Source organism: Chrysochloris asiatica, unplaced genomic scaffold (assembly GCF_000296735.1).
Source record: "Chrysochloris asiatica unplaced genomic scaffold, ChrAsi1.0 scaffold00039, whole genome shotgun sequence".
NCBI lineage: Eukaryota > Metazoa > Chordata > Mammalia > Afrosoricida > Chrysochloridae > Chrysochloris > Chrysochloris asiatica.
The window spans coordinates 21,541,366-21,556,744 of NW_006408557.1; the positions used below are offsets into that span (position 1 = coordinate 21,541,366).

The 15,379-nt window shown below is 44.3% G+C and overlaps 1 protein-coding gene across 1 annotated transcript; it reads right to left on the reverse strand.

The window, feature by feature from the left end:
• Positions 1 to 1,508: 1,508 nt before the first annotated feature.
• SLC52A3 (solute carrier family 52 (riboflavin transporter), member 3) lies at positions 1,509 to 6,574 on the reverse strand. Its single transcript, XM_006860728.1, has 4 exons — positions 6,008 to 6,574; positions 4,747 to 5,252; positions 2,321 to 2,444; positions 1,509 to 1,721 (listed from the first exon to the last, which is right to left on the reverse strand). The coding sequence occupies exons 1-4, from the start codon at positions 6,572 to 6,574 to the stop codon at positions 1,509 to 1,511; spliced, it is 1,410 nt and encodes a 469-aa protein (XP_006860790.1).
• Positions 6,575 to 15,379: the final 8,805 nt, after the last annotated feature.

Below are 15,379 nucleotides of genomic sequence, written 5' to 3' on the forward strand. Positions count from 1 at the left end.
CTATGAGTTGGAATCGACTCAATGGTACTTCACAACAACAACAACTTCTTCAGTCTGAAATTGAATAAACATGCATTTATAATTGCTGGTGAGTGGAATGTGAAAGTTGGAAAGAAAGAAAGGATCTGTAGCTGGAAAATCGAGCCTTGCTGATAGAAATCTTGCTGGAGAATTGCAGAAAGAAACAAAGTGCTCTACAATAAAAATAGAAAATTTTAATACACCAATTTCAATAAAGCACAAAACAACTAGAAATAAACTCATACAAAGACACAGAAGAACTAAACAACCATCAACCACTTGATCTCATAGGCATATACAGAGCACTTAACCAAATAACAGTACAATATATATTCTTTTCCAGTGTACATGGAACATCCTCCAGAATATATCATATGTTAGGGCTACAAAACAAACGTCAATCAATTTTAAAACATCAACATACACAAACCATCTTTTCAGATCAAAATGCTATAAAAATCAACAATAGAAAAATCAAGGAAAAAAATATAAGAAAATTGCACAACACTCTGATTAAAAACTATGGAATAATAGAACAAGTAAAAAATTAAATAAAAAGAATTCTTTCACCAAGAAGGAAGTCTGGGCAGCCAACAGACATATGACGAAATGCTCACGATCACTAGCCATTTGTTGTTGTTAGGTGCCATCGAGTCGGTACCAACCCATAGTGATCTTATACACAGCAGGTCTTTGTAGGCAACGAGGGGACAGAAGGAAACTACAATGACAGACTCATCATGAGCTGTCTCCTAGAAGTTCTCCTGGGAGAATGGGTAAAGGACACGGGCAGGGGTCACCTCTCAACCCCTTTGTCCACTTCTAGGCTGTATAAGTGTCACTCTTGTTATTATTGTTGGGAATCAGATCAGCAAATGACGCACTTGTTTACACACTGGGGGCCTTTTTCATTCTTGCGACAAGCCTATGAGGTTGTTGTTTAGTGCCGTCGAGTATATTCTCACTCATAGTGATCCTGTATAGAGTTTCCGAGGAGTAGTTGCTGGATTTGAACTGCTGACTCTGTGGTTTGTAGTCCAGTGCTGATCCTACAGCGCCACATCAGAAGTCCAAAGGTACTATTTATGATAACCCCATTTCATGGATGAAGAAACAGAGCAACAGAGAAGTGAAGTGACTGCCCCAAAATCACAGAGCTTGTGAAGACCAGCTCTCCCAGATGCTTTCCTTGTAACATACCTCCTCCTTGGGCACAACTCCATCTGGACACTTCAAATCAGTTATGAATCAAGAGCCAAACAAGGAAGATCTGGAATGTTGGAGATGCAGGTACTGTGTCACAGGTAGAGCTGTGCTTGGGACACCTGCTTCATTCCTTATAGTTCCAAATGGCTCTGTCTCTTTACTCTCCTACCCCTTGCTCTGTGTGCTTGGGCATACCTCTTGCCTCTCTGGGTATCAGTATCCAGGTGTTAGAAATGGGGGCCAAGTGGGTGCCCTGTAGTGGCTGTGTACCCCCAGATGGCCTAGGAGGAGCACTGCAGGCTGCAAAAGTCAGTGGAGGAGAAGAGTTTCAGCACATTGACCAGTGGGAACATGAGAAGCGCTCCAACTAGGGAGCCTAGCTGCACAGTTGCCCCGCACCACAAGAGGGCACTGCGGCTGTGGTCACGCAGGATCATGCCCAGCATTGCTTTGACGTAGCTCAGACAACCAGAGAACAGCACCCACGAGGCCACCTGCAGAGATGGGCGGGGAAAGACGCAGAGTGAAGGGGGCTTGCAGGGTGAGCCCCAGAAGTGAAGCCCTTTCACTCCTGTTAAGGGAAGTTCATGGAATAACCTTTAAGTGCAAAGGGAGTCTTCTGTGGTGACCCTGTAGGGCTAAGGGGCCCCATAAATTGACCCCCCTCAGGGCACAAGTTGTTGTTGTTGTTGTTGTTGTTATGTGCCTTGGAGTCGGTTCCGACTCATAGCGACCCTGTACAGGGTTTCCGAGGCTGTAAATCTTTACGGGAGCAGAAAGCCTCATCTTTCTCCCGTGGAACAGTTGGTAGTTTCGAACTGCTGACCTTGCAGCTCGCAGCCCGATTTGTAAAACGGCCACTTCTGACACACACAGGTGGGAAGAGTGTGAGATTCAAAGACCAGCCACCTCACCCTTCTAACTCCCAACTCCCAAAGGAGAATTGCCCCTCTTCCCTCCCTACCCAACTCAGACCTTCCTAAGAGAAACTGGTCATTTGGAAGGACTGCACCTGGGTCTCCTAAGGACATGACCAGGAGGTGAGGGGGCAGGAAAGGAAAGGGGAGAGCAACACCTAGACCATATTACTTACAATGAGGACTTTGCCAGCCCAGTGGCCCTGCAGGAGGGGACAGGGACTCATCACAGCCATGGCCATATTGTAGGCCCCAAACCCAGTCCCAAGCATCACGAGGCCCCCGAGGAACGGCAGAGACCTAGGACAGAGTAAGAAAGGTGAAAAACCAACTTCTGCCTCCACCCTTTCCTAGGGTCCATGTGGAATGACCACCATCTCCAGGGTTAGGAGTTAGACCCACATGGAAACTTCCGGGCCACTTGGGATTATGTAGATGTAATTAGCTAATATTAAGACATACCAGAGTAGAGTCAGCCCTAATGCAAGGGGTGGGCTGGCCTAAGTCACAGCAAGCATTAGAGGCAGGGCCTAGCATTCCAGAAGGAGAAAGAAAATGGGTTCTGGTGCAGATGGACCAGGTTTAAGTCCCAGTTCTACCATTTAAGCTATGAGTCTCAGCAGGGCCGTGGTGCCCGGAAGGAACAGTGTTTGCAGAGCCTGACTGTGGCCCTGGACCATATTTTAAACCTTTAGTTTGTCTGTTGCTATTTCTTCCTGCAACATTCCCAACCTTGGCCAAGAAGCTGGGCTGACTAGAAGGTGATTTGGATCACAGCTCTGGCACTGCATGAATGCTGTATGACCTCAAGTGACCCCTTCCCTCTCTGGCCTCAGTTACCTATCCACTGTCACCAACAAGCGGCTACATGATCTCCACTGACTACAAGGAGCATCACTCTACAGGTGGCCTTTCTGCTTGAGAGTTGAGGACCCAAACTCATTGACCTCAAGTTGATCCTGATTCATCAAGACCCTATAGGATAGAGTAGACCTGCTCCCTATGGTTTCCGAGGCTGTAGGATCAGACAACCTCATCTTTCTGCTGCAGAACAGCTAGTGGGTTTGAACTGCTGACTTTGTGGTTCACAGCCCTACACATAACACTGCCACCACTCCTGACAGTCGAGGACATAGCCCTTCATTTAAAGTCCTTGTCTACACTCTTCAGAACACCAAGACTTGTCTGCACCCTGGGTGACAAGGAAGGAGCCTGTCCCTGCTTCTCAGGATACTTTCTGCTCCAAGATTCTTGGATCTTGTGACTCAAGTTCTGTCATTTCTAACATCCTGGGCTTCTCAGACACTGTGGTCTCTGGTCCCACTTCCCTAGAAACCTCAATTCTGTCTCTAGGGTTTTAAAGCCCTATTATGGGTTGGATTGTGTCCCTTGAAAAGACATATTCACACCACCTGTGAATATGAACTTATTTTGAAGTAGGGTCTTAGTTGATGTAATTAGTTAATATTAAGTCATACCAGAATAGAGTCAGCCCTAATGCAATATGATGACCTTACATAAAGAAGAGAGACACTGACAGATGTGAGGGAAGATGGCCATGCGGAGACCAAACATTGGAGTTAGACCGCCACAAGCCAAGGAATGCCAAAGACCACCAGAAGTTAGAAGAAGCAAGGAAGGATCCTTCCCTAGGGCCTTGTCCCGCCAGCACCTTGATTTTGGACATCTAGCCTCCAGAAGGTCCCAAGAATATATTTCTGTTGTTTTAAGCCACCCAGCCTGTGGTGCTTTGCTATAGCAATCACAGGAAGTGGGTTCAAGTCCCAAGGGCGAAAATCCAGCTTCCTGAAAAATGGATATATTCTGTCTAACTCTCTGGTCCTCATTTCTTCTCTTTCTTGGTCTAGGGGAAGGGTGTGTGTGCAGGTGGCGTGGACAGGTCTGAGCCAGCAAAGGCCAGGCAGGGCAGAGGTATGGATTCTTAGGTATGGATTCTATAAATCTAAGTTCTTAGATTTATAATTTTATAACCTCAACGTGGGTGTTTTTCTTACTGGGGTCTGAACAGGACCACCCAGGCTGCTTATTAAAAACTCAAATCCCAGGTTCCAAATCCAAGCTTAATTTGAATTGTACCAACTTCCTAGAATTGCAGCTCCAATGAGGCCGGCTGGTGGCTAGAGGCAGGAGGGCAGGGCAGGAAAGCTGGGGATTAGACTAGGTCATGCCCTTTCTCTGAGCTTGTTTTCTCCTTTGTAAAATAGCAACTGCAAAAGCTGCCTGCTTCTCTCCCCATGGGGCTGTTGGCAGTCGTGACTGATATTTTCACAGGGCCTGCTGTGAGTCAGCTATGGCTCTAGGAGCTTTACAGAATTCACTGATTTCACCCTCCTAGCATCCCTAGGAGGCAGAAGGCATTATCTCCATTCTCTAGAGAAAAGTCTCAGAGGCACAGAGAGGTGACCTGATTGTCCAATATCACACAGCTAGCAAGTGGCAGAGCTGAGATTTGAACAGAGGCAGATGAGGTCCAGAAATATGTTCTTAATCACTGCACATCCAGCCTGACAGATACGGCTTGGAATACTGGGTTCTGGAGTGACAACCTCCCCCAGGACTCCCCAGGGCCAGATGAGCAGACCTGAGAGGCAGGAACATGGTGACGAAGCAGGCGAGAGGGTTGGCCATGTTGCTGAGGGTGGCGGACAGATGGTAGATGACAGGCCCATAGGACAGGCAGGAGTAGGTCTGAACGGAGGGCAGCACACCATTTGTGAATGCATTTACAAAGGCCACCAAGAGGTAGATGAAGGCCAGCTGAACTGGGTGGAGAGAGGCTGTCTTTTCCTCTACAGGTCCCTGGTCCTTGATGCTGTCCACCGGGCCTGGAAGACTCAGGTCCTGCTTCTCCTGTGGTCGAAAGGAGTGGAGGGTGATCTGGGAGCTGAAGAGGTCTTCGGTGGAGGCCTTCCAGTGCCTGCGTTGGAGTTGGAGGAAGAAGAAAGCAGCTAGGCAGCAGGCCATCATAAAGGAGAGCAGGAGAAAGAAGACCAAAGGTGAGAAGTTGGCAGGGAGGTAACGGCTTTCCAGGTGGATGGTGGAGGCTGTAGTTCCTGTGAGGTCAGACATGAGAGTGCTGTTGGCTCCCTGGGTAAAGACAAAATAAGGGCTAGTCAAGTTCCTGGGTGATGTCAGGATAAGGTCAGTTAGGTCCCTAGGGGATGTTGGGATGGGAGTCAATCAGGTCTCTGGATGATGTTTGGATGAGGATCAGTCAGAGCCCTGGGCAACAACAGGACTAAAGTCATTCAGGTCCCTCGATTATGTCAGGATGTGGGTTGATCAGATCCCTAGGGGTGAAGATTTGAAGAAATGTCTAAAGTCTAGGGGCCTTAATCCTGATTCTGCCTTAGCATCACTGGGGGAACTTTGACAGAATACAAGGTCATAGTCCCTTAATCTGCAATTCTGAAATCCAAAACCTCTGAAAATCAAAATAATTTATAGACCTACTTGGCAATAACCCTTGAGTTGAACTGATACGTGGCTTTTTACAGGCCTACTTGGCACATTGGCTATGGTTGCTTTTAGGTTGTGAGCAATAAATAGTGTCATTGTGCTGGGCCACTGGGTCCTTTGTACTGTCAGGGACTGGGGCAGCATAGTCTCAAATCTGAGAACCTCCAATTCCCAAATACATATGGCCCCAAGGATTCCAGATGAGCCTCATCTTCAGAGATTCTTACTGAATTGCTCTCAATGTAGTAGATTCCCCAGGTGATCTAAGGTACAAATAGGTAAGAACGCTGGTCTACCCAATGTCTAAAAAGCACAAGGCATCTGCATATTCTGTCCATGATCAAACCCAGAGCGATACAATAGCACTGGGTCTTGCTCGGTACCTGTATGATGCCAATTGTCCTGTTGGTCGTGGGGTTTGGGGTGATGTCTGGTGTACCAGTGATGTTGACACAAGTGGTAAGACCTGAACCTTGAGCAAGAGCCACCAGGGAAGGCAGGAGGCCACTGAGTCCTTCACCCACAAAGAAGGTGGTGAGGTAGTGAATGGGCAGCTGGCTCATGAAGGGCAGGAAGGTGACAGAAGAGGTACAGTCCACTAGGGCCAGGAAGAAGGTGAGAGCCAAGAAGGCGATGCTGTGGTGGCCGCCCAGAACCCTGGAGGTCATGTTCCAGAGGAAGGCGAAGAGGGTGCAGGTGATGGTGCCCACACACAACACGGCATAAATGATGGGCACTTCAGGAAGGCAGCCGGGCCGGAAGTGATGGAGCAGGGTGACCAGGAGGGGGCCAACATTGGCCAACTGGATGATCACTGTGAGGTAAGAGGGTAGGTACCAGCCTTCGGGCAGCTCCATCACCAGCAGAGGCAGCTCTACCCAGAGCCCATTGATGGCCACCCAGGAGCCCGTTCCAAAGATGCAGACCAGCAGGTGGGTCAGGAAAACCATGGTGCTGTCCACCTCCTCACGTTAGCCTACAGCAGGGAGGACAAAAAAAGATACCTGGTGAGCAACTTCAAGTTTACAGTTTGGTAAGAGACTGCTTTTGGGCCCCGTGTTAGTCATGCTTCTCCCTCTGAATAAGTTGCCTTCTTGGTAGTCAAACACAGGCAAGCTCCTTTTTAACTGTGGAAAGCTATCCTAACCATGACTCATAAATCTAGAAGGAATAAAAGAAAAGGTTGATATATTCAACTGTATAGAAGAGAAAACAAACAAAACAGACCAGCAAGCAGACAAAAACTCAAAGTAAAACAAAACAAAACAAAAAACTTCTGTGTAGCAAAAAAAAAGACCAAAAGCAAAGTCAAAAGACAAATGACAACCTGGGGAAAAATATTAAATTTGTGGTGGACATTGCAGACAAAGGGCTCATCTCCCTAATATATGAAGAGTTGCTAGAAATAGAGAATGAAAAGAACAACAATGCAATAGAATAGTGGGCAACGAATCTTAAACAATGGGAATGCCATTTAGAATTCCAACAGCGTTTCTCACCAGTAAATTGTCCTTGAGACAAAAGTTACCTGTAATGGGCAAAATGACGCATTTAAGGTGGCCTTCCTTGTTGGTAATAACTAAATGTTAAAAAATCACAAGTGTCGATAGATAGGTGGTGGTGGTGGCTATATGCCGTGGAGTCGGTTCCGACTCATAGCGACTCTGTACAGGGTTTCTGAGGCTGTAAATCTTCACAGGAGCAGAAAGCCTCATCTTTCTCCCGCGGAACAGCTGGTAGTTTTGAACTGCTGACCTTGAGGTTCTCAGCCCGATTCGTAACAACTATACTATGAGAGCTCCTTGTCTATAGATAGAGGAGGAGGAGGGGTCACTTTAAGGGGACAGTCTTCTACAGGTTAAAGTAGCACCATCTGCTTAAAGAAATGAGGAATGTGTTTAAAGAAATGGCAGGTTATTTTGATAAGTGAACAAAGCAAGGTAGGCAGGCAAGGAGGATAGAGAAAATATTCTCTGAGCTTGTATTTGCATCAAGCAACCCTTGAAAGACACACAGAAACTGGTGAGATGCTGGGGGAACATTGATAGAGATATTTTTCTACAATTTTGTTCCATGTACCTTCCTGGTAGCTGGGGATGTGGCCAGTGGCAATCCCTCCTGTGCAGTCTCTGCTCTGGGATCAGGAACTGAGCTTACCATTCCTACCTATGGAGGCACACGAAATGGCCCTGCACTACACTATACAAACACTGATCAGAGAACTATGTGCATACTTCCAGTCTCTACCACATCCATCAGGAGATAGGCGGTGAGAACACAACAACATATAATTAGCAATTAAGTAGAAATACAATGACACCACAGTGTCCTGGAGAAAACAGGAAATTCCAGTTTACAAGAAACAAGACAGAATGTTTCAAACAAGTGACCAAGTTACAGAGTCAGAAAATATAATTCCAGAAATGGTATCGGAACTACCTGATAAGGAATTTAAAAGAATAATATTTAGGTACCTTCAACAGATTGAGAGAATGGTTGAGAAGACCGCCGATGACATCAAGGAAAACACAAACAAAATTTTAGAAGAATTCAGGAAAACACTTCAAGAATAAACTGACAACATAAATGGAAAAGAAAAAAAAAAAAATCATACAATAACAGTATTTAGAAAGCCAGAAAATTAATACTAAGACTTTAGAAGTAGATAATACATTGAAAGAGCGAAGAAGTATAATTGTATTAATGGTAGGATGAATTACTGAGTTTTAAGACAAAGCTCTCAATGGGGTTCTGGTGTGATGCTGTTGGATAAACACTGGGTTTTTAACCCCAATGCTGACAGTTCAAACCCATCAGCTGCTCCTTGGAAACTTTATACAGGGTTAGAATTGACTTGGTAGCACTTGGTAACAACAGCAGAGAAAAACCAAAAAATTCAGTAAAAAGAGCCAAAAAGTCCCAAGAAATATCAAGAGGGATAACTATCAAGAGGAATAACTCACAGGGTCGCTATGGGTCGGAACCGACTCGATGGCACATAACAACAACAACAACAAATTGGAATTTCAGAACAGGAAGAGATAAAAAACAAAAACAAAAAACAAAGAGCCATAGAAAAAATTGTCCAAGAGTTGTTGGAAGAAAACATCCCTAACATCATGAAAGACGACAAGATTGTCACTTAAGAAGTTGAATAAACTCCTAACAGTATAGACTCCAAAAGAGCATCACCAAAACATATCATAACCAAACTTTTCAAAACCAAAGACAAGGAGAGAGTCCTGAGAGCAGCTTAGTGAAAATAGAAGTTATCTACAAAGGAGAATTAATAAGACTAAGCTCTAATATCTTAGCAAAAATCCTGCAGGCAAGAAGACAATAGGACGTCATATACAAAACTCTGGAAGAAAAAATTGCCAACCAAGAATCCTATGCCCAGCAAAAGTGTCCATCAAATACGACAGCAAAATTAGGACATTTCCCTATAAGGAATTTCAAAGAAATTGTAAAAACCAGACCAACCTTTCAAAAAATACTAAAGGGAGTTTGTTGGACAGAGAACTAACAACAGCAGAGAACAACTTGAGATTACATACAAAACAAAATCAGCCAGTACTCAAGCCAGATACAGAAGTATTCAAAGTAAAACAAATTCAAAGATTGAAAATAGGGAAAATAGAGATGCCAGTTTGCAACAACAACAAAAACCCACAAAATAAAAGAAGGGAATAATGTAGTCACAGAACTTCCAAATGTGGAGGAAATTAAGTAGACTTTAAGGAAAATTATTTAAAAGTGCCAAGAACGGCCAGAAGAACAACCAAATCTGTGTTGGAAGAAATACAGCCAGAATGCTCCTTAGAAGTCAGGATGGCAAGACTTTGTCTCTCATGCTTTATTAGACACATTTTCAGGTGGGGCCAGTCCCTGGAGTGGAGGGTCAATGAAAAAGAGGAAGTCCCCCAATGAGATGAATTGACACAGTGGCAGCAGCAGTGGGCTCGAACAACAATTGGGAGGATGGCACAGGACTGGGCAGTGTTTTGTTCTGTTATGCATAGGGTCGCTGTGAATCAGAACTGACTTGACGGTACAGCTACAACAATTGTAACCCTAAAACTAGATAAAGCCTTACTCTTTGCCTAACCCATAGCCCTAAAACTAACCCTAACCCTAACTATAACCCTGGAGTCCTGGTGTGGTGCTGTAAGATAAGCACTGGACTGCTAACTGCAAGATCGGTGGTTTAAACGCACCAGCCACTCCTTGGAAACTCTATATGACAACAATGAACCCTAAAAGCCTAACACTAAATGATGTCCTAAGCCTAGCCTGCTGCTGTGTGCCATAAAGCATGGTGACACTGTATAGGGTTTCTGAGGCTGTAAATCTTTACAGGAGCAGAAACCCTCATTTTTCTTACTCAGAGCAGTTGGTGGATTTGAACTGTTGACCTTGCCAATGCTTAACCAACTATGCCACCTGGGATCCTAGATTTAGACCTTGTTGTTGTTGTTAAGTGCTGTTGAGTTGGTTCTGGCTCATAGAGACCTTGTATAGGGTTTCCCAGGAGCAGCTAGTAAGTTTGAACTGCTGACCTTACAGTTCCAACAGACCTTGTGGTCCAATGCATTATCCTGCAGTGATACACTGAGACTCCAGAACTAGCCATGGGCTTCACTTTAACTTCTTATTCCTATCGGCTCTCATTCCTCAATTTTTTCTTTAAAAAAAGAAAACGCCAGGGGACTTCCAGCAAGATGGTGCACTAGGCAGACACACTACATGAACCCTCTACAACAGAGATACAAGGAATCAAATGAAACACACACAGAAGAAATTCTGGGACCCTGATCTTCAGAAGAAAGGTAAGAAAAGTGGATAGAGTGCTTGCTGCGACGAGAGGCTGGGCAGGGATGGCAAGAAGGAATACTGACTGGTAAATGTCTGGCCAGATGCGGCTTGACCATATTATGAGCAACTTTGGCAGTGGAGGGAGGCCTGGCAGAGTGTGGGTGCTGGGAAAGGTGCAATTTCTTCTTTTCCCCCACGCTGCCCTGGTGTGGTCAGCTCCCACCCTCATCCGCTCCCAGCATAGGCCCTGCTCTCCAGGAGTTCAGAGCTCTGTGGTTAGGGGACATGCCAGTGTGAGTTGGGGGCTGGCTGCATCATTCTGGTGTGCCACTTTGGTGTTTGGATTCAGGGGGTCTTGGCTCCAAACCTACAAAACCCACAGAGCCACTAGACCAGCATTTAACCAGTCAACCTTCCCCCCAGCTGCCCTGTGGTCCTAACAGACACTGAAACTAGTTCTATTAAGGACCTCCAAGAGCTACTTTCTGGATGAATTGCCCTGAACATTGATAACACAAAGGCCAATAAGAACTCCATCTAGGACCAAGACTCCTTGCGTCACATCCCTCCCACAACCACCTCGTGAGCTCTTTGAACTGTAGAAGCCCACCAGAGAGTTCTCTAATCTAGGTCCAATGATTGCACTGTTCATTTTTACAAATATGACAACCTCACAATGCCCCAGAGACAACAGATAATTTTAGTTTACATGAAGAAACAAGAGAGACTGCCTCAAACAAATGAAAAAGAATTCAAAAACATGTTAATTTGGTACCTTCAAAGGATGGCTAGAAAGATCAAGGCTAGCAAGGAAAACACAATAAACATTTTAGAAGAACTCAGGAAAACACTATAAGAAAAAACAGACAAAAATGCAAATTATAAAATATTATAAAACCTTTTGCAATTAGAGATCCAGAAGATTAGTACTAAGATCTCAGCAATGGACAATGCATTGAAAGGGCAAAGGAGTAGACGTGAAGCAATGGAAAGTCCCAATCAGTGAGCTTGAATATGAATCTGTCAATACTAATATGCTAAAACAATCAGAAAAAAAAGAGTGAAAAATCTGAAGAAAGCCTAAGAATTATGTGGGACACCATGAAGAGGAACATCTTAAGGGTGACAGGAATTCCAGAATAGGAAGAGACAATAAAAGCACAGTGAAAATTGTCAAACAGTTGTTGGAAGAAAAATTTCTGTAACATCATGAAAGATAAGAAGATAAGCGTACAAGAAGCTGAATGAACCCAAAAAGGATAGATCCCCCCCTTAATCACCAAGACATATCATAACCAAACTTTCCAAAATCAAAGACAAGGAAAAATCCCGAGAGCAGCTTGAGAAAAAATGAAATTAACTGTACAGGAAAATCAATAAAAATAAGCCCTAAGTTCTCAGAAGAAACCATGCAGGAAAGAAGGTAATGGGATAACAGATATAAAATTCTGAAAAAAAAAACAACAAAACATTGTTAACCAAGAATCATATATCCAGCAAAGCTGTCCCTCAAATACGATGGCAAAATTAGGACATTTCCTGAAAAACAGATACTAAAGGAATTTGTAATGACCAAACCAACTTTGCAAAAAATGCTAAAGGGTGTTCTTTGAACCGGAACCTATAACAGCAGACAACAACTTGAGATTACCACACATAACAACATTACCCAGAACTGATCCAGATATAGAAGTATTTAAAGTAAAAAAAAGTCAAGGAAGTCAGGTAGATTTTAAGATAAGACATACTGCTTTAAGCAGGGAAAAAATAATAAATTACAGAGTAATCTCAAAGAAAAAAATAATCTGCACATCAAAATTAAAAAGAAAAAAGAGGAAAACCAGAAAGATTTAGTAAACGTTAATACAACAGAGTCTTGGTGTACCACTGTGGGTTCATGTACTGGACTGCAAAGTTGGTTTAAACTCAAGATCGGTGGTTCAAGCTCACCAGCTACTCCTCGGAAACCCTATCTAGGGTCGCTATAGGTCGGAAGCAACTTGATCAGCACTTAACAACAAAAACATTATAACAGAAATGAAAACCCACAAACAAAATGAACTCAGCATAGAAAATGATATGGAACAAAGAATTCGGTACCACCACACACACACACAAACCACACAGAAAAATGGTTGTCATTAATTCATACCTTTTGATAATCACACAACATGTAAATGGATTAAACGTACCAGTCAGGAGACATGAAGAAAAGAATGGATAAGAAAACAGGATCCTTCAATATGCTGTCTACAAGAGAAATATAAAAAAGATGGGAGACAGCCTAAAAATGTCCATCAACAGAAGAATGGTTAAACAAACTTTGATACATACTCACAATGGAATACTACAAAATATTAGAACATAATGATGAAGTTGTGAAACACCTCACAACATAGTTGAACCTGGAGGACATTATGTTGTGCAAAATTAGTCAATCACCAAGGGCAAACATTGTATGAGACCAAGTTTGTAAAAAGTTAAGAAAAGATTTTCTTAATAAAAGATACAATCTATGATAGTTGGGGGGGAGGGTGGGAAGGAAAATTATTCATAGGCTAACATGGGTGACAAGACAGGTAATATTCAACAAGAGGGAGGTTAGCATAGGAAAGATGAAGGTAGCAGGAGACACAGGGAGGAATGCAAAAGTGACGGTGAATAGAGGTAAATAACTATGAAGTGTTGGTACAAGGAAGGGATTGCAACCATATAATGACGCAAGGTGTAGGGTTTGTTGAATGTAGATCTGATGATCTGCTCTGTAAACCTCCACTCAATTCACAATTGTTGTTGTTGTTGTTAAGTGCCATCGAGTCGGGTCCGACCCATAGCGACCCTGTACAGGGTTTCCGAGGGTGTAAATCTTTACGGGAGTAGAAAGCCTCATCTTTCTCCCGCGGAGCGACTGGTAGTTTCGAACCGCTGACCTTAAGGTTCGCAGCCCGATTCGTAACCACTACGCTACCAGAGCTCCAATTCACAATAAAAAGTTATAATAAAAGGAAACTCCATGGAGCAACCCTAGTCTATAACACACGGAGCAGTCAAGGGTCAGCTCAAAGGCAAATAACATTTTGATTATTGTGAAATGCCAGCTTTGGTGCCATGGTTATTGTTTTTTCTAATTCACATGAAAATTAATACATGGCCATTAAAAGTTACACAGAATAAGAGTTCCCCACAAGTACCATTTTTGGAAATGGGAAGCAGGGTCCTGAGAAATAGAGGTTGGGAGTTAGGCTATGGAGCAGGCTCTTTTTCCCCACCCTTAGCCCCTACACCTTGGCTCAGATTAGTTCACTTGGTCAGAGTTTAGTTTCCTGCTTCTCTCTCTCTTTTTTAAGACTACTCAGAAGCCACCCTTCTGGCTGAGTCAGGAAATTCCCAACTGTAGCCTCTGACTCCATCATCCCCTTACCCTGCCCCTGACTAACTCTCCTGGTCAACTTCCTTCCTGCTTCCTCTTTCTTCCCTCCTCCCTCCTTCCTTCTACCTTCACTGGAGGGACCCACAAGGGACTCACCCTCCTCTCCAGGAAACATGGAGGTAGAACGCAGTCAGACCTGTTCTCAGACCTGATCCACCCTTCTTTGTCTGAACAGCCATAGGCAACTCACTTAAGCTCTCTGTTCACTCTCACAGTCCAGGGTAGACCCAGTCCAGGATTGGCCAACAGTCAGGATAGGCCCACCTAGAGGGCCCCAGGAAAGCGTGGTGGAGACTCTAGACCATTGCCCCATTCCTTCATTTACTGTTTTAGTTGGAGCACACTCCTTCCTATCTGCTTTCTAAGCTTATTGCAAGATCCCACTGTCCCAGCCTCACCGCCCTAGGAAACCTTAGCAGGTGTCCTCACCTGGGACTCCTAGAGGTTTAAGGTTTCCCTTTGTGGGTTTATGCAGACACATACCTTGTCTTCCAGGAGAGACTGAAACACCTTGAGGGCAGGGTGAGGATTGTTGTTGTTGTTATTGTTAAGTGCTGTTGAGTAAGTTTCAACTCATAGTGACCCTGTGTAGGGTTTCTGAGGAGCGGCTGGTGAGTTTGAACCACAGATGTTGGGGTCCAGTCTTGGGGTCCAATCTTGGGGTCCAGTATTTCATCACACAGTGCCACACCAGGACTCCACAGGGCAGACAAGAATCTGGCATTTTTAAGGCAGAAGGGCTCTTAGCCACTATCTAGCACAGGGTTTGTAAACTGGTCACTTGATAACCGAAGTCAGGCAATAGACACGCTCAGATTTCTAGGTTAAAGGGCTCCACTGCTAAAGGTCAGCAGTTCAAGTCTACTAGCCACTCCTCAGGAGAACAATGAGGCAGTCTGCTTCGGGATTTACAGCCTTGGAAATTCCATGGAGCAGTTTGACTTTGTCCAATGAGTTTGAATAGAATAGACTCTATGCAACGGTTTAGTGTACTAGACAGTTGTTTTCTGAAACTGGCAAGTCGGGAAATGGCATAAAAAACCTCAGAATTTGTGGTTTCTCAGGAATATTTTGGAAAACCTGGTCAGCTAGCCTGCTTGCCCATGAAGCAACAATCAGGAGGAACTTAGGTTCCTGGTCTGGTTGGCGTACAGCAGCTGCCCAGTCCCCTACAGGCACTTTTGTTTGCAACCTTTGACTCAGCTACTAAGAAGGAGTCCTGGTATGGCGCCGCAGGTAAATGTGCTGGACTACAAGGTTGGTTTGAACTTCAAGGTCAATGGTTCAAGCTCACCAGCTGCTCCTTGGAAACCCTATAAAGGGTCACTATGAGTTGGAACCAACTCGATGGCACTTAACAACAACAACACTAACCCAAAGGTAAGGCAGCAGGAAAGAGGATCTGCTTCTCTTGAGAAAACCCTATAGGGCTCAGTTCTACTCTGTAACAAGTAGGGTCACTACGAGTCAGAACCAGCTCCACAGCAATGTGTTTGTTTTGGATTTTGGA